The 18,934-nt window shown below is 33.2% G+C and overlaps 3 protein-coding genes across 6 annotated transcripts in view; 1 reads left to right on the forward strand and 2 right to left on the reverse strand.

Moving 5' to 3' along the window:
* Positions 1–13,445, forward strand: part of LOC117235924 (TBC1 domain family member 1) — a 39,198-nt gene extending 25,753 nt beyond the window's left edge. For 2 of the 3 annotated variants that reach the window (XM_033498413.1, XM_033498414.1), the window contains exons 2-15: positions 6,068–6,190; positions 6,515–6,697; positions 6,848–7,153; positions 7,259–7,463; positions 7,822–7,938; positions 8,034–8,250; positions 8,348–8,665; positions 8,746–9,032; positions 9,135–9,296; positions 9,380–9,696; positions 9,795–10,047; positions 10,135–10,253; positions 10,336–10,560; positions 10,645–13,445. In XM_033498413.1, the coding sequence (XP_033354304.1) occupies positions 6,089–6,190; positions 6,515–6,697; positions 6,848–7,153; positions 7,259–7,463; positions 7,822–7,938; positions 8,034–8,250; positions 8,348–8,665; positions 8,746–9,032; positions 9,135–9,296; positions 9,380–9,696; positions 9,795–10,047; positions 10,135–10,253; positions 10,336–10,560; positions 10,645–11,565 (3,732 nt within the window). In that variant the 5' untranslated portion in view covers positions 6,068–6,088 and the 3' untranslated portion in view covers positions 11,566–13,445. The remainder of the gene's footprint in view (positions 1–6,067; positions 6,191–6,514; positions 6,698–6,847; positions 7,154–7,258; positions 7,464–7,821; positions 7,939–8,033; positions 8,251–8,347; positions 8,666–8,745; positions 9,033–9,134; positions 9,297–9,379; positions 9,697–9,794; positions 10,048–10,134; positions 10,254–10,335; positions 10,561–10,644) is intronic. The other variant, XM_033498411.1, reaches the window with a different exon arrangement.
* Positions 129–3,297, reverse strand: LOC117235929. Its single transcript, XM_033498419.1, has 3 exons — positions 2,680–3,297; positions 1,792–1,920; positions 129–1,698 (listed from the first exon to the last, which is right to left on the reverse strand). The coding sequence occupies exons 1-3, from the start codon at positions 2,882–2,884 to the stop codon at positions 1,688–1,690; spliced, it is 345 nt and encodes a 114-aa protein (XP_033354310.1). The 5' UTR covers positions 2,885–3,297; the 3' UTR covers positions 129–1,687.
* A 343-nt stretch (positions 13,446–13,788) lies between the features above and the next one.
* Positions 13,789–18,293, reverse strand: LOC117235925 (U4/U6.U5 tri-snRNP-associated protein 1). Of its 2 annotated transcripts, none has more exons than XM_033498415.1 (11): positions 17,977–18,293; positions 17,161–17,609; positions 16,949–17,077; positions 16,469–16,888; positions 16,251–16,392; positions 15,788–16,062; positions 15,607–15,694; positions 15,338–15,536; positions 14,310–14,496; positions 14,070–14,224; positions 13,789–13,992 (listed from the first exon to the last, which is right to left on the reverse strand). In XM_033498415.1, exons 1-11 carry the CDS (start codon positions 18,137–18,139, stop codon positions 13,965–13,967), a joined length of 2,235 nt encoding a protein of 744 aa, XP_033354306.1. In that variant the 5' UTR covers positions 18,140–18,293; the 3' UTR covers positions 13,789–13,964. The 2 variants fall into 2 exon arrangements, 1 of the variants encoding a protein (XP_033354306.1); XR_004493747.1 differs by lacking the exon at positions 13,789–13,992 and adding an exon at positions 15,071–15,195 and having other exon boundaries at positions 14,085–14,224.
* Between the last annotated feature and the right edge of the window lie 641 nt (positions 18,294–18,934).

The following is an 18,934-nucleotide window of genomic DNA, read 5'->3' on the forward strand; positions in this document are numbered from 1 at the left end:
TAAAATATTTAGAAAACAAAAATAATGGAAAGCAAGAGTTCTGCAAGAGTTCTGGTACTTATAGCCAGCACTGTATGCTTTTACCCAGAAGCAGGAACTGAAGTATTCTTTCTTCTTGTATGCAACATTTAAACTAAATTTATCTGATACTTGCACACTTTTATTGGAACTAGGAGTACCAGATTAGAAATAAATCACCAAATGAAAAACATTTGCATCTTATTTTGTTTTATGATGCACATTCAGTATATTTGTTTACATAAATTTGTTTTGATAAAGTTTGGTTGATGCACATTTCACAACAGCACATTTGCTATTGCACATACGGTATATGTAGGGATTTTCTAACATGTTTACAGAGATTGCAGTATTTTTGGCCGACTAGCAAAAAACATTGACCAGCAAGCAACTCGCTAATTTCTAAGTAATTAATTCAAAGAATGTGATATAATCGTTTTGGTAATAATGGAAAAAATCGCGAGTCAACAGATTTAGCAACTTGGAAAAGTATGATCCTGGTATTTAAATAACACAAGTGAAAGCTTGGATATTCGTGTAACGTTTGGGAGAGACAAGCTGTCTGCATATAATTAGACCCATTGAGTGCCATACATTTTTAGATGGATTCCTCTGAAATATTTCTGTCCTCGACCGCTGCCATTTGCATAGCAAATCTATTTGCAATAGCAAATGTGATTTCCTTCGTATTATAAACCAGATCAATTACAAATAAGGAATAATGTAAACAAAAATAAAATGTTCCTTGTATTTTAATCATTAAACTTGCTTATAAATTATGTTATAGGTGTTCCGCCACATTAGTTACAAGCTTGCTATAACGTCCATTAGCACACATTAATTAAAATCATATTGTATTAAGTTGCAAAATCAATTGATAGATATTAAAGTGTACATATACGATACTTTTAAACGAAGGAAAATTTATGTGCATTTATTCATGGTGTTTGGCCTCAACAATTCTTATTTTAATCTGTAAAAGTGTCGGCAGACACGCGTGACGCATTCCACGACATTTCAATGGAAACTATGTCAACCAAGATCAAAGACCTTACACGTACGGTTATCGACACTATCCAGGTTTTCTTTTTTTCTTTTTTTTTTTTTAGCGTCAAATCAAATTAAGTCTGGCTCCAGCAATTAGGATTTAATTATGGTCGACACATGGCACGTATGAAAATGTAGCTCCCGTCTCTTTTCACACTGCTGCTCCATAAATGAACGCTAGGGTGAAAGTATCTGTATAGTTTCAATGTTTCAACGCGCAAAACACTTGATTCTAAACATTAAGAATCTCTTCATTATTTTCATAAAAATAAATATTACTTCCTATGTATTTAGTTTGGTATATAATACATATATATATATATGCCTTTAGAGCAGTATATTGTATACTGTACAATGTACAATCTAGTTCATAATATAATTTTTGGTATACAGTACATACTTTCATACAATACGTGTTATATAACTTTTTAATTATATGTATGTCTTCAATTTCATCGAATCAACTTTCATAACAGAATTAATAGGTCTGTATTTATTGTCATTCATAGAAGATCTCTAATCGTCATAAACATGGTTTTCATTAAATTCCTATTCATCAATAATTAATGCCTGGTTGTTTGCATCGTAGAAGATTTACGTAATAACATGTCTACAGTAGTTGCTACTGAAACTCTGCAATTTAAAAAAAAAAAAAAAGAATGAAACGAGGGAGATTATTCTTTGAATTCCATGCAGTCCTTAAAATACACTTATGAAACACCTTGCCTTCGTTCCGTTCCAAAAAGTAATTGCTGTGTATATCTGGAATGATGAATGATTGCACGCGCAAGGCACATTCGTGAGCGATCAGAAGTTCATCAAGTGAGAGTTGCTTTAACAATCTCCGACGTATATCTTCACAAATTGATTTAAACTCCTGATTGGTTCTACAGAATCCTTCTTAATTCCTTGGTGTAAGAAACTTTAATCAACGATTGCAATAAAATATATGTATATACAGGGTGGTTGGTAACTGCTGGTACAAGCGGAAAGGGGGTGATTCTACGCGAAAAAAGAAGTCGAAAATATAGAATAAAAAATTTTTTTTTTATTTTGTTTTTTAAATTTGTCTATCGAGAAAACGATCTACAGTGAGATCCGTTATAACGAGACGTGATGAAGTGCACGCGTACCGAGCGAAAATTCAAAGTCGATTTTCTCGAAAACAAAGCCTCAAACGAAAAATTTTTATTCTATATTTTCGACTTCTTTTTTCGCGTAGAATCACCCCCTTTCCGCTTGTACCACCAGTTACCAACCATCCTGTATATATCAACGTTATAACTAGGCTGCGGATTTTTATGTAAATTCGTATTTTTATGGAAGTAACGAAAAAAAATGGGACTTAGGCATAAATTTGATTCACCTTCTAAATACTGTAATAAAAAATTTTGCGTTGGAAGTTTCACATACTTTCGGTACGTTAGGTCTTTGCAAATTTAAAAATCCATAGTCGAATCATAAACTACGTGTAAAAAATTGCAATCATGAAATTAAAAAATCTTTCAAATCCTTAAAAATGTCGAGGTGGTAGCTCTGAAATAATCATCATATTGCAATAATTTCGAACATTTCTACTGGAAAGTTACGCGACATCATTCCCATTCCACTCACACTGAGAAAATATCCCTGTAGATAGCAGAAATCCGATAGTTGAAAAAAGAATATCATCCATCGTTGACTTCACAACGAAGATTCCATTCACAGACACGAGATCCGCGCGTGCAGAGGGTCTCATTAATTCTTGGCCGTGAAGCGCGTTGGAAAAACGGACGGAAACGATTTCTCCGCTGCGCCTTTTCTCACGATCGTCGATCATGCGAGCGCCCTTGGTCCGGGAGCACAGCTTACGAAATACCCGTTACCATTTAACTACAACTCGATGAGGCGGTTCATAGGGTCTTTCTCGGGAATATTCAATCTAATTTTCCACGTGCACTCAATCGAGCAGCGTCACGATGCAAAATCGTGCTTCTTTTGATGATCACGCGTGCTTTCATATTTCGAATTGACGATGATCAATTGGTAGTGGACGGAGCGAGTGTCAACAAAGAAGATGGAGAATCGCGACAGATGTAGCGTGCACGAGCGCTTGAAGACCTTGTGAAAATTTCGCGATTATTCTCGGTGGTGGTATTTATAGCTGAAACAAGAGGAGATTCAATGAATGCGAATATTGAAAAGTTAAATGAGATTTATTGCCATTATTCGTCGAAAAAATTAAGCTAGAAAATACTAGATATATCAGGAATAATAGAGAATTAATAGTCTTATCATTCTCTTCTTTTTTTAAACATTTATTCAGCAGATGACTGATATGACTGACTGAGATGACGTTATATGACTGATATGGTCACATGTGATGACGGGAAACAGGTTATTTATATCCGATCCAAGTATCCTCTTATTAAGAATGATTAAGTCCTGAAGTAAAGACGACAGGAAGTTAGTTTTCTCGCAATCCGTTAAACCGTTACTTTACAATTAAATATATATCTGTTTGCTAATGTATATTCGATGTACATACATTAACTAACTCGGTTATCTAGGCACATTTCTGCATTTGCTGTAATTCTTTTATGACCATTCATTTTCCATTACATCTAAAAATATAACACGATATGAGAAATTTAATCGATCTATTAGAAAGCTAGAACACGTCTCTTCAACTATGCAATTGTTTTCTATGGTCATTCATCACCGTTTAAATAATTCAAAATAGAAAAATAGGAAAGTAAAGCAAATCCTAGAACTACATTTTAATATGCATTCTTGCTAAATTTACATTCTTCCAAGTCTTCATCCATAAAATTGAAAAAAAGATTTGTAGTTAAGGGATGAGAATTCATTAAGATAGCCCAGTTTCAATGTCGCGTTGCTATTCATCGTCTTGTACAGATTGCAGTCAATGTGTATCAAGTGTCAGTCGTACATATTTTACAGTATGAGAAAGGGCCGGCCGGATAATAAAAAGAAAGCTTGTCTGGTAATTGGATAAAGGAAGCCCCGCCGCTTTGTGCCGATCTGTGTCAGCAACTACGCTAGCGAGATTCTCCTGTCGCAGCTGAGAAGACCTCTTATGGTCGTCGAGATAACCACCCGTCAAGATAATCTTCTTTTCATTGATACAAATTGTTCTCTGATCGATCGGGTCATCCGACGTATTTTCGGCTTGCTAATCGTTCTCGATATATCGCGTAATCGAGACCTAGCCACAGTTTGCATAATAAATTGTTTGCTCTTAACGTGGCTCATAACGTCAGCCACGTTTATACCGAAGATCGATGATTGCTTGCTTTTCTCCTTGTTTTCCCAAACTCTCAATGATTATAGGATTCAACTTCTTTTGTTTTCAACTTTTTCCATATTTTTAATCTTTCTCTCTATTTCTTATATAAATGCACGTGTTCGTTAATAGTATTGGATTGTAACATAAATAAGTTCGGTCAATAAATATATTGAGTTTATCCGAACTTACTTATGTTACAACCCAATACGTACACATACTTTTTAGTGTCATTGTACGTATCCATCATAGTTCGTAAATGGCAAAGAACTCGCGTGTCTCACGCGAGATTGCTCATGAAAATTGGTGTAACAGTGTAACCTAACGCTTGGGCAGCCTCCAAGGTAACGCTTGGATGAGCTCGTTGTATGAAGAATTTGTCGATGCACGAACAGTTCGTTATTTCTTAGTTTGAAATTCTACCTTAGTACACGCTGGTAGCAGCACTATGCAAGTTGTATTTGCAGGAGAAGCCGTTTACAAAATATGATAACGTATCGCACATGCATTTCAGAAGTTCAATCAGACAAGTTCTTCACGAGACAAAAGCAAGAAAGCTATTTGGTAGCTTACAAAGAAAGCTATTTAAGAAACATATAATGTTAGCGATATTATGGTGTCTAGGAAACAATAGTCAAATATTATTTTTGTAATTTTCCATTCCTAGCGCTTGAAACCATGCTTTGAGGGTTTTAACATTCCTTCTAACACGGAATTTAATTATTTTGAAATGCATAAGGAGAGATGCTTTTGAGTTATAAGAAAGTTGTTTCATAAATCGGGATAATGTAGATGTCGCACTAGTTCAATGGCGTTTTATTATTGTAAATGACTTACCGATTGATCTTCTTAGATTCTAGATCATTAAATGGTAAACAAAATACCTATATTTAATTACTAGACTGCGAATGTTTATGCGCATTCAGACATGCGTTTATAAACATAGCTATAGAAATGAAACCTAGACTGACATTTGTTTCGTCTTTAAATATTATATATCGATCACTGATTTATACAATAATAGTTAAAAAAATAGGAGTAAAACCTAAGAAAATATAATAAAGTCTAAGAATGAATGATAAACAAACAATGAATCTGGAATTGTTTAAGAGAAAAGAAAAATATAAAAGAAAGAAGAGAAAACCATGCGGCCGGCGAGTGCTCTCGAAACAAATTTATTTTGGTCCACGGCCATCGGCCACGTTTGGACCACGCTTTCTTGCGAAATCGGTTTGTATATTAATGGTGCAGTTAGGATGCTACATCCTGGATTATTTCTGGGAAATTTCTGACAAATTTTTACCTCGAAAATATATCGTCAATATATAACGCATAGGTGATGCACGTACACCACACTCTAGTGTTATACAACAGTGTGAATTATGCAAATCGATACATTACTATGTAAATTGGCGAGCTTTGTAACTAAATTGAAAGGAATCTATTTAAAAACCGTTTAAATCGGTTTTCTCCATAATTTTTAATAAAATACGTTCTTTCTTTCGTTCGTAATTATTTAATTATAACCTATAAATCTAAGATTAAAATAAAATGTTAAATTTATATAATTTGTATTTTTCGCGAGAATTTCGAACTCGAGAATTAAAGACACGATTGTTGTCTGTGTCGCGTGACAAGAATTAATTTACAACTTAAATACCATGATGTCATGTCACGAGAGAGAGATTGCAATTCAATGCTTCGCTTTGTTTCCAGGTTCAACAATTCCTCAGAAATATGAAGGAAAGTCGGGATGTCCCTCAAAGATCGCAAAGTAGCGCGGCCAGCCTAACGTCCCTAGGTGCTGACATATCTCCAAGTTCTTCCCATTTCTTTGAGGTGATTCTTCGTGTTTCTTCTTTCTTCTTTTTCTCCTTTAAACGTTTTTTATTGCTCTATACATCTATGAAGTTGATAAGTATAAATGAATAAAAATAAATACAAAATGAGATTATTTAAAAATAAAATTTGTAGACTATAAATATACCTATTAGCACTTCTGCTATTAATATTTGTAGCAGCTTCTAAATATATACACTTTAATTAGAGCAATAAATGATCTTTAAAAGTTAGAAGTCCTTGACCTCAGTTTTAATTTAGATACAATTTTTCTCACTAAATAATTTCCTTTTAAAATACAGATTAATAATCAATAACTTTTAGGTGCTCTATGTGGGGAAAATCAGAGTGTCGCATCCAAAGGTATCGGAGGGCTTCATAGACGATGCGTTAGTAAGATTTCGCGTTCACGGTCTTGAAAAATCGAGACCGTCGGTGACTAACTTTCTTTCCGAGAGTCAGCGTCAATCACTTTTAACGTCCTCCAATAACAGGAGAAATAGCACGGTAAGTTATCTTTTCCTAATTCTATACTAAATTATACATATATTCTAATTATAATATTTATTATAATATCATTATAATTGTACATGTATATTAATTATAATTCAAAAAGTCAGTATATTAGTTAATATCAAGAAACAATTTTTACTTCAGGAATCTAGTGCTAGTGAGATCGAAAGTATAGAAAATGTCTCCGGAAATGGGGTCATATCGCCCGTTAACTCGCTGGGTGTACCGTCAGCACTCACGGGTTCGGTGGAAACGTTTCCAAAGACACAGAACCCCAATCTTGCCGAGAAAGACGAGCGCGAGGAGAATCGAGATGTTACAAACAATAATTCAATGCAAGCACCGGAAGTTATGCGAAACCGGGCTTCCTCTACGGGTAGCGTGTTGAATGCCAGGAGGGATTCCATGGCGAGAGGGGGTGACGAACATAATCGCACGATGCTCTTCCAGGTTTGAAATGATTCGATATATATATATTACATATAATAATAATAATATATATTTTATTATATAGAATCTGTATTGAAACTGATCTGATCTGACATTGAATTTCAGGTTGGCCGATATGATTTGAGATTAATCAGCCCGGATAGGAAGCTGGTATTGCTTCACAAGCAACTCAGAGACGTGGCGAGTTGCGTGCAAGGCATCAAGAACCCCGAGCACTTCGGTTTTATTTGCAAAGAGAATAACGTGGATTTTTTTGTTGGCTACGTATTCAAGTGCCAATCGGAATCCGTTGCAGATGATCTTGTCGCTGGTAAAATGAGTTTCTTATTCTTTATTGATGGCTTCTGCTACGATGAAATAAATCCGGCATTGCAAGGAGAAAGTTCCTATATATATATATATATGTAACTCACTTCTTTTTTATTAATTAATATAAGAAATTAAACTTTATATTGGCTAACATTTGGTAATAAATACATTAATCATTTTTCAGTGTCGATTTCAGATAAGGCAGATTCCATCACTAATAGAACACCCTGTATAAACAACTAATAATGTAGAAGTTCCATTATTTCTAATCAAGTACATCTAATCTAACAATATAAAAATACATTGAGATATCAATTTACTAAAATCAAACAATCTAAAATCATATACGTATTTTTTAGCTATTTCACAAGCGTTTGTTGGAACGTGCGAAGTTTCAAGGAAAGACCGATATTCCGTGTTTTCATGTGAACACTGCCCCATGTATTGGTATAACAAGTTATGCCAGGAAATCGAAGGTAATTTACGAGTATACTTATGTCTTGTCTCCCTTTAATTTCCAACAAAATTATGGGACGAGTAAGAAGTTAGCATGTTCTCCTGCGGATTTTAGGACAGAATGACAGGAGGACCCAGAATATAATTTTTTCGCGGATGGAAATGCTGCCGGAGGACGAGCAAGAAATCGTCGTTAGTAAATACAAAAGTGCTGAGGCCGCCGGCGGTACAGGGACATCTTTACGCGAGCAAAATCAATTTTTAATAAGACTGTTGCGTGCTCATTGCGAGACGAAACAGGCTAGGCACGTTCATGACACAGCCGAGAATAGGTAAGATTTCTTTTAAGAAAAAGTTTCTTGAAATGTTTATTAAAAATACAACTTTTATTTATGTTAACAATTCAATCTAATCTATAATATATTTCAGGAGTGAATTTCTTAATCAATACCTAGGCGTAGGTGTCGGAAGCACAATATTCATGAAAGCGAAACGCTCGCTTACAAATAGTTTTGATAACCTCATAAAGAGAAAGGGTTCGCGGGATGACCTTGGACTTGGACATTTAAAAGATATGAGCCACCTCAACACTGTGATACAAAAAAGCGGTAGCCAAAGCCCCGATATGTCGCGACAACCGTCCATGGCAGATATTTCGCCGGATTCTAGTAGACCCAAATCTTTAAGGGTTTCGCCTGAACAGCAATTGACTGTAAATACTGGACCAAAGAGTTCTATGATGGATATGTATGTATAATTTTTGACAGTATGTAGTTTATAATTATAACTTGAATTTGTTTTATTATTTTTATGATATTCTTTAATAGATTCCTGAAGGTAGGAAATTCACCAAAAATGTCTCCAACTGAGACAGATGGAAACAATTCGGTACAGTCAAATGGCTCATGGAGACAAGCTATATTGAATCGAGTTGTAACTCCCAATAAAGATCACGAAAAAGAAAGCGATAAAACAGGAAATATTGGCGTCATCAAATCGCCCCAGGCGACGGCGACGCGCAGAACGAAACAAGAATTAAGGGATCTGTGGAAGAAAGCTATCAATCAGCAGGTGATACTTATACGAATGGAGAAGGAGAACGCGAGGCTTAGAGGTAATATAATGCAATATTTAATAATATACTATTTAATATCCTTTTCTGAATAATAGAGAAATACTTCTTTCAACTTGTACATAAAAATGTACTTAATTTCAGTTCGTCAAGAAGAAGCGACTGTTAAAAGAATAAAATTGGAGTACGATGAACTTAGCACTTGTGGCCGCGAGTTAATGGAAGTATGGGACCTTTTAGTAAGCAAAGAGTCGAGGATCTCTACAAAATGTGATAATCAAATGCTTTTACATGCTATTAAACAAGGTAAGTGATCATAAAAATTTTAATATCAAGATATTTTTAGATATAATGACTTAACGATTTAATAATTATTCATATTGGTACAGGTGTACCAAAAGGCAAAAGAGGAGAAGTATGGCAATTTTTGGCCGAACAATTTTGCTTGAAGCAACCTCCAATAGACACGCGCGACTTCCCTAATTACAATATACCATACGATTTGCTTTTGAAACAGCTTACGTCCCAGCAACATGCAATTTTAATAGATTTAGGACGAACATTTCCAAACCATCCGTATTTCAGTTCACCTCTAGGACCTGGACAATTAGCTTTGTTCAATTTGCTGAAAGCTTACTCGCTTCTGGACCATGAAGTTGGTTATTGTCAAGGTCTCAGTTTCGTAGCTGGCATTCTTCTTTTACACGTAAGTTTAAATATTTTTAATTTTTGTTATTTTATTAATTAGTATTTAATTTTTATTAATAAGCATCTTTTTCTTAAAATATGGTTTGTTTTTAATAGATGTCAGAAGATATAGCGTTTTTCCTTCTACGACACTTAATGTTTCGAAGAGGCCTAAGGAAATTGTATCTTCCTGATATGGCAGCTTTACAATTGTACCTGTATCAATTATCCAGGTTGTTGCACGATAGATTGCCTGCGATTTATAATCATTTTGACAAACATGAGGTTTCGCCCACATTATACGCTGCACCATGGTTGCTAACTTTATTTGCCAGTCAATTTCCACTTGGTTTTGTGACTAGAGTTTTTGGTAAGTACAACAAGATGAATACAAATTTATACACACGTGTTTATTTTTACAGTTTCAGGTATTTATTTTTTATATTTATTTTTATAGATTTACTTTTCTTGGAAAGTACTGAGGTACTTTTCAGGGTAGCTATGGCGTTGTTAGAAGAGCACCAAGATCAATTATTAATGTGTGACAGTTTTGAAGAAATTATGGAATATCTCAAAGTATGAAAAATTCTTTTTTTTTTTAATGAAGCTCTCGGATATAACTATAATACCTATGTTCCTTAATTTTTGTTAATTATAGACGCGCGTACCAGCTGTAGATAAAGAAATTCTGGACCGAGTTATGAAACGCGTGTTTTATCCGGATCAAGAGATTACGAAGCAATTGAACGAATATAGAGTGGAATACCAGGTGTTACAGGAAGAAATGATATCAATGAAACCGCAAATGGAAAATCTGGAGAAGTTAAAAGTACTTAACAAGCAACTTACGCAAGAAGTCGGTCAGCTCAGTGGACAACTTGAAGTAAGATCTTTAAACATTAATCTTGCTTAAAAACCATAAGGTTTTACTGCTTCTAAAATTAAATAAGTATAATTATAATCACAGATTACTATGAACGACTTGCACCGTTTGGAGACAGCAAGATCTATGCAGCAATCGACCCTGCACAAACTTGAATCTCAGAATCGCAGTCTAGAAGTGACTGTCGCCACATTGGGCGCATTTATACAACAACTATCTGAAACTCGCCCAGACATCGAATTTCCTGGTGAAGTTCGTCGAATAATCGCTCAGTTAAGCATCGCTGAGAAACGAAGAAGCACACCCAATAGATTGTACTCCCTAAAAGTGCTCGAGGATAATAATAAAATGGGAATGATCAAGAGTAACTCCGCAGGAAGAGAATCTCAAAATTTGTTAAAAAATAATAACGTAATGGATACTCCGTACCCTTTAAAATCCACGTTGAGCCAACCAAACTTGGCTACAAAACTGGAGAGAGTCTCGTCGTTCTTCTCAAACTCGCATAATCATATTCAGAAGCAACGAGCACAATTGGCCGCTCTTAGGAATGAGTATGCGAATGAGCAAGGTATTAGAAATGACGAAAACGATCCAAAAACCGTCAATATAGATATTCGGATCACTGATACGGTAAATTCAACCGAAGAGCAGAACATGGTGCAAGACGATAATCACTTGAAGATCCAACAAGTCAATTTGGAGAAAACGAGTTCGCTGCCATTAAATTCTAAAATGAAGTTGAAGTCGTCGAAATCAGCTTATGAGTTAGGATCTGTTCAAAAAGTACCAATTACGAAGTTAGAAGTTACAAACGATGATAACGTGACGAATTTAACTGGAACGATGCATCCTCTGGATACCTGCAGTGATGTGAATTTTAGATATGGAGGAACAACGAAATTGAAGTCGATAAAATCAACAAGGTTATCGAGCCCAAGCGGCCAAGATGAAGGTATGAGCAAAAACGCTCAGAACCAGAACATAGAGACGTTGAACAGATAACAATTGCTGATGATGTTGCGCTCAAGGAAGATGCCTTGGAAGGTAACTAACTTGAGAAAGGTCTATCCAAAAAGCTAACGGAACAGTATCATAATTCATGTTTTACTTCCACATTTCATGCATGTGTCCTCTCTTGTATACAATTTTTTGATACAACAACAATCAATTTTTATTTTTTAACAAGAGCTCGGTCTACAAGAGGTGGACTGCCGATCAAAATATGCTGAGACTCGCACTTCCCTTTTACTTATACCAATGATTTTAATACCATGCGATAGAAAACAGAAAAGAAGCAAAACTATATATAACAAAGAAGTCAATTTATAATATTTAAAAACTTGACGCGACTTTTGTGTGCGCGTATGCCTGTGTGTGAATGTATCAGTATCAGATATAGTTGAATATGTTCATACGTATATATGTATATACATAAACAAAAAACCTAGAGAAAAATTAGGAAGAATAAGTACAGCAAGATAATAATTATCAAAAATATTTGAATGTAGGAAAGAGTAAAAAGGAATATTTACGTAAATATAATAAATAAACTGCTGACAAGAAATTTGTTTAAAATGACAGTAACATAGAAAATAGTTTCTATTGAATTTTGCGAAGTAACAGAATTGTAGATAATTATAATTTATTGGTGAATATTATTTGGTAAAATACATGTTACTGGCGTAAACTAAATTTCTTAGAATCAAGCAAATAGAAGTCATATCTGTATCAAAATGTACATTAGATTATTACAAAATTGATAGGAATTCATTTAAGAAATAAATATTGAATTAAAGGAATAAACGTTGTTTGTTCGATTAATGATATATTTTTTGTTGTTAGTACATAGTTGCCCAAAATTTTTATTTATCAAAATAACAAATTTCAGCGAGCAGTAGCCCTAATAGTAAGTTAACTTAAATTTTTGACAGGGTTTCAAAGTTACTCAAAAATTCTTAGCTAACAATACAAAATATACCGCTGCCTTAATTTAAAAAAGTATTTTCAAATAATAGTTTTAATAATAATTTTCTAAACAATATATTTAAAAGATTACTGTTTTTAGTTACGAAGAATTCCTATTACTTTTGTATAAATCATCGAGAGAAGTGCCAAACTTTCTAGAAAAGAAAACAAATTTTTTTAAATTGTATATAACTAGTAGAGAGGAAGTTTTCTAAAACATATATTGAGATGTAACTGTATCGTGTATATTCGAGACATATTTATAAGATGTAATTTATATAATTATTGTGCACTATGTAAGATTCGAGAAATCATCAAGTATTATTACTATTTTTGCACAAAGAAAAGCCTTGTGATATCAGGGATACTATATACTATGTACTATAATCAATGCCGTTCAACCTTCTCATAAAGAGAAATCATTTTTTAAATACGAAATAATGACGTTGATATTTTGTAAAAATACTCAAATTGATATCAGTAGCAAATCATGCTGTCATCATAATTGATCAAAACTTCTTTCATTTAGCAAGCCCATAAATATTTTTAATCTCATAATAATATATTGTACTAAATAAAAAGCAAAAAGATAAAAACAGACAATGTTCAGTACGTTTGTACAGTAATTATTAGAAAGGATAAAATATTTTGTAGTACCGGAATTTCTATCTTCCGAATAGCAATTTGTACAAGTAGATAACTAGGAACTTTAATCGTAAATTGTGATGAATAATTAAGAAGTAATGTTAAAATATTTATAGCTTTTATGCACATGTTACTGTTAGCATATAGAAATCGTATTATTCTAATGTCGATATAAATAAGATATAATTGTGAACATCGTTTGTTCCCTACACTTAATTTTATTGTGATAGCAGTCAATTTATTTGATTAAAAACTAAGATGAAATATTTTAAGTATATAAAGTATCATTATCGAAAAAAACTGTGACAAAATATGAGTTTATACTGTTTTATATATACCGAGAGAATGTAAGTAATTTTCTCTGGTAACTGTATCGATATGTACATATATTGAAGATTTCATATATCAATTGAGCATATCTGACTTATAATGTAAGCAAAGCCTTACAAACTTGTCTGTAAAATATAAACACAATATTTCAATCATATCATACGCGAAAATTAAAATTGTAATGTTCCCGTATAACAAAACCTTAAAAATAAAATAAATAATTATATTATTTAAAAAACTAATGATCTTTTCAATTAAAAAAGAAAAGGGTCCAAGAAAGATTAGTTGTCTTTGTAAACTCACAAATGTTATTTTATTATCGTGTAAGTAGATTAACAAATTAAAGGAAAAATGTGCAAGTATTCATTTTCCAATGTACTATTCTGCTGAAAAAGTGTACTGACAAGGGATTTTTCTCTGTCACAATATTATATACAGTTCTTACAGAAATTAGCTTTAACTTAATGCTTTGACTTCGATATGCTAGTCCTGAAAAAAAATATTCATAAGTATTACGAAATTAACTTTTAATTAATATCTACTAGAGTAATATAAAATTGCTTTACGTTTGCATTTGTTTGCTTCCACTGAGTACTATATATGGCGACTGAGTTTCTTTTTGTTTTGCTTGTAATAAATTAAGTGTTCCTAGAGGGGTATCTGTAGATGACATTCGTTTCATTAAAACTTCTTGTTCTGCTTTTTTCATTCGTTTCTCAACCTATAAATTATGAAGTTATGTTTAGTATCCACTTTGCAGTTTAAAAAGGAAAGAGAGTTTTAGTTAGGATAATAAATAAGTTGACCTTATTTTTTCCTGGACCTTTCCCATGAAATTTATGTGAGAGATATCGAAAAGCTTCCTTCGCACTTAAAACATGACCATCGTCATCGATGTATTCCAGCTTGACATTTGGTTTGAAACCATCCTTCTCTTTGAATTCTGACGTTGGACCATTGAAACGATCCCTTCTACCAAATTTATCATCGTCTCTAAAAAAACAAAGATAAAAACAAATAACAATAAACTTCGTTCAAGTGTAAAAATTGATTGTAGCTCATGGAATTCGGTGTTTCGAAATTTACGTTACCGCGAACAAAAAAATGATTAAATTTTAAAGATACATTACATTATGCGATTAAATTAATACGAATCTAAACAAGTCGATATTAACTATCGTAATCAATAATATGTTCTTATTAAAGATATACTTAAGTTTAACTAATTATATGTATATGTATGTATTAAATTATTTGTTATTACTTGCTCAAAGAAGATTAACTTTTATAACATATTTGATAAAACGTATAACCATAAATGTGAAAAAGGATTTCAGTTCAAACCAAGATTGTATAAAGTCCGTATCCTAAAGGTTATTTTATTACCCATATTTGAACATGCATGTATAGAATGCAATAATACAAAATTATACTGTGATGTGTATATAGCAGATGAACTTTTTTTCTTGCTAATTATATTAATGCAATTTCAATCCATACTTGGACTTGTCTAGAACGCTCGTACAGATCTCGCTTGGTACAGTAGAATCGCATAATATAAACATACCTCTATCAATCCTACTCTCTTCTTAGGCCTTTCATCATCTCCAACAAAGTAGTTAATCTCGTTGCGGTAGCAGATCATCCATTTTCCGAGCACCGAAATCTGAGCTCTCTATTTACGACTGTTAACTAACAGTTTGAAATTCACTAGAGACTCGTCTAACAAGGTTCGTTGGTATGCATTCAATAGAAGAATATTTCTCACATTTGTTTCTCTTTCCAAATATGTAAGAAAGCTTCTTGTATTGAATGATAGTTGTTCCATACATACCCATAAGTCTTGTCCTCTATTGAGTAATTCTGAGCTTGTAGATGTGCGAAACGAGACGCAGATGGTCTACTACTATCTTCTTTTTGCAAATAACCTTTGCTCATAGCAAGTTTTAACGCTCCACCTACGCCATGTCCGAGCGAAGGTTCTGCATCTAAAATCGCGGCTTCCATTGCTACTGGTTCTGATGTACTTTCATCTGTTCATAAAATATAAAAGATTATACACAATGTAAAAGATCAAACAATCTGCTTGGATGTTAGAAATACCTAGGTGCACTGTATTCCATGCGCCACGGCCATCATCTTCATCCTCGTTTGCAGGAGGTTCCTCTTTGACTCCGTCCATTTCAAAGTCCTGCATTTTTTTATTAAAAAAAGAAGGAAAGGAAGGAAAAGGAGATTAGATAATACCATTTCAACAGAAATATAGTAATAAAACATTCAATACCATCAACTCCTGTCCATTTTCTTCTCTATTTCCAGCAAGACCATAAGTAGGAATGTCTCCTAGTGTTCTACAAAATTCTGCAGTGGCGTTAAGAACAATATTTCCAGATTGACTCTCTTCAGAACCCATAGACTCCTGTTTTATAGTTTCAACAACTTTTTCGATATTTGATAATTGGGATTCTTTTAGTTTTTGAGCCTTCTTCAATGCTAATTGTAATTCCAACTCTTTGTCATCTTCTTCCAATTTTATTCCACTGAGATCTTCAGTGGGAGCTTGAGGATGAAGAAAAATTGGCTTATATATTTTTAAACAGTACAATAGTAATATAACAGTATAAATAATTAATATAATTAATAGTAATAATTAACGGTACATAATACGCATAATAATAATTAACAGTACAACAGAGGTTCAAATGCTAAAAAGTAATTATAATCTTTAAAAAAAATATACTAAATACCTCCCAAATCATCTACGTCCAAAACATCGTTTTCTTTTACATCCTCGGTTTTTTTGGCTCTCCTACTTCCAAGATCTCGAAGATAATCATTGTCTTCAGGAACTAAATCTTCTGCTTTTAATTTCTTTCTAATCTTTCGAACCTAAAATAATATGACAAAATATTGAGCTTGTGCATTATGTAAGAGATAGCATAAAATCTTGATTTCACAGGATTACCTTTTTCTTTGGCTTCTTAAATTTCGCAAGTTCTTCTTCATTATAATACTCACTAGCTAGTTTTGGCTCTGTTAATTGTAATGATTCTAATCGTTTATTGGCTAAACGTTGTTTAACGTAGTCAAGTTTGTTCTGTTTCACGTCTTTGATGTTATTAATTCCCAGTGTGAAAGTGTCTTTTTTCGTTCCTCCAATCTCTTCGTCATATTTTTCCAGAATTGTCTTCTTCGGGAAACCGAATTCATCGAAGTTATCGTCATCGTATGCATCGTAACCAGGCTTCTTCGTTTTATTGAAAATATTACGTTGATAACGTTCCTCATCAGTTATATTTACGTTAACAAGCACGTCTTCGCCTTCTTCTAGCACTTGTCGATCTTTTAGCGTTAAGATAAGTGTTTTGCCTTCTTCAAATTTCTCCTGTTAAATATCATTCAATTGCTATAATTTTTAAAAATATACATAAATGTAGGTACTTACAATATTGTGCTCCACTTTGAGGCCCTTTAAATTTTTTTCAGTATAAGCCGTATTACGTGCAGCATGAATTTCTTCTTTAACCAAATTTCCAATTCCAAATTCTTCATCTAACTGATCTAACATTTTTGCCTAGCATGAAAATAGAAAAGATCAAAACATTAATTATAAATATGCTAACTGAGTAATATACATTTGGAACACTTTGAAAATACCCTTTCTTCTGCTTTTTTCTTCTCTTCCTCTAAACGTCTGGTCTTATCAATCCAATTTCTGGTATCATCATCAGATTCGCATTCTCCTAAACTTTTTACTTTAGCTAAATTAGCCTCAATTAGTCTCTTCTGTTTCTGAGTGCCAATCTTTTCCTTTAATTTTTGGGTCTTTAACTTTTCGTTAACATCAGGAGCAGGCTTGTGATAAAACTCTCCCAAGTCATCCTTAATCTTATTCGGATCATCTTTTGGTCCACTATCAACTTCTAATGGTTTTAAACCTAACTTTGCTCTTAACTTGTTAGTTTCTTCAATCGATAGAGAGGTTTGTGTTCCACCGCCTTTGCTTGGCGAAGGGCTGTGCTGCTTAGAAATTTCAGGAGGTGGAGGCGTTGACGGATGTGAAGACTTAGAAATTTTTGGGGGTGGAGGTGCATTAACTATTTCAACTGAAATAAAATAAACGCAGTATTAACTGATATTAACTATCGTATGCTCATCATAGTAAATGCTTATGTACCTATGCAAAGTATATATTATTATTTGCTTTGATTCCCTCCAAATTACTTAATCTTGTACTTGAAATTGATAAATATGTTTCTGCGCAGATGAAACACGATATTATTTTCGAAACGATGACAAGGAGAAATAACAGAGATAAATGAAAAGTATTTTAGCTTATCTAACCGCTCGTAAATAATTACATTTTTGAAGCGGTGCGCGCGTAGTTAATTTTTTTACTAAAACACGCGACATTGAGAAAAGCCACTGTGCAACGTATTCGTATAATTTAAAAATAATGAATCAGATAATAACCATCACTATCATAATCCTTGCGTTCTTTTCTTCTATGCTTTTTGTGATGCCTGTGCTTTTCCGATTTCTCGCGCTCAGGCGTGTAGCTTCGTGAACGGCTACGGTGACGCTTCTTCTTAGCGTCCCGACTCTTCTCGGTCTTGTGTCGTTTATTCGAGCCCATTTTCAATCTTTTTAGTTACACGTACGCCGTGTGATACACCGTTTTTCTTAAATTTTTCTAAAATTTACTATTTATTCGGCTCTAATTTGTCAATTCCTACTACCATCCACCATTTTTTCAATGCGCACTTCAAATGACAATACTATGCGAAGTGTGATGTAAATATTACCAACCATGTTTAGGAAAACCTAAAATATTTTCAGAAACAATTGTGTATCCAGCTTAAAAACCCGTTTCAATATTGGCGTTTTAAATTTTATGAAATATTTATTCTTTAGCTTATATTATTATACATAGGATTTAAATATCGGTTGAGATTTGTTTTTCAAGCTATAAAGAGTTTAAATTTTCGCTGAAGACATTCGCACGTGCGCAGTCCGCCATACATCAGCTTACGCATTTGAACAACAGGGAACGTTCAGTAATGTAATTTAATTCTAAATGCTTGGTTGTTATGAAAAATTAAAATTTCTATCTATATCGGTTTCTTTTATGATCTCTGTATCAATCCTTATATCGATCTGTATATAGGATTGTCTTTTTCATTTCTATATTCGCAAAAAAAATATGCAAATATATATTCTTGCTTAAAAAAGCATTCATAATCGTAAAATCTAGGAAAGTATAATTGTGAGAAAAATTTGTATATAAACTTGAGAAGAAACAGTCTAAGACCGATATGAGGATTGATATAGTATATTATTTATTATATCATTTACTATATTAAATTTGGTATTATTTAACAGTAATTTCATATGATTATCAAAATTTGATGCTATGAAAAAAAATGTAGAA

This window comes from Bombus vosnesenskii, unplaced genomic scaffold (genome assembly GCF_011952255.1).
Source record: "Bombus vosnesenskii isolate JDL3184/JDL3185 unplaced genomic scaffold, Bvos_JDL3184-5_v1.1 scf7180000013334, whole genome shotgun sequence".
NCBI classification, from domain to species: domain Eukaryota; kingdom Metazoa; phylum Arthropoda; class Insecta; order Hymenoptera; family Apidae; genus Bombus; species Bombus vosnesenskii.

Excerpts from the sequence above, each read along its gene's own strand:
- LOC117235929 (XM_033498419.1), bottom strand. The coding sequence starts at position 2,884 with ATGATCGACGATCGTGAGAAAAGGCGCAGCGGAGAAATCGTTTCCGTC. Across the intron at positions 1,921-2,679 it reads TACAGGGATATTTTCTCAGT|ATATACGTCGGAGATTGTTA; the intron begins GTGAGTGGAATG and ends CAATTTGTGAAG.
- LOC117235925 (XM_033498415.1), bottom strand. The coding sequence starts at position 18,139 with ATGGGCTCGAATAAACGACACAAGACCGAGAAGAGTCGGGACGCTAAG. Across the intron at positions 17,610-17,976 it reads CAAGGATTATGATAGTGATG|TTGAAATAGTTAATGCACCT; the intron begins GTTATTATCTGA and ends ATTTTATTTCAG. Across the intron at positions 16,393-16,468 it reads TTAAGAAGCCAAAGAAAAAG|GTTCGAAAGATTAGAAAGAA; the intron begins GTAATCCTGTGA and ends ATATTATTTTAG.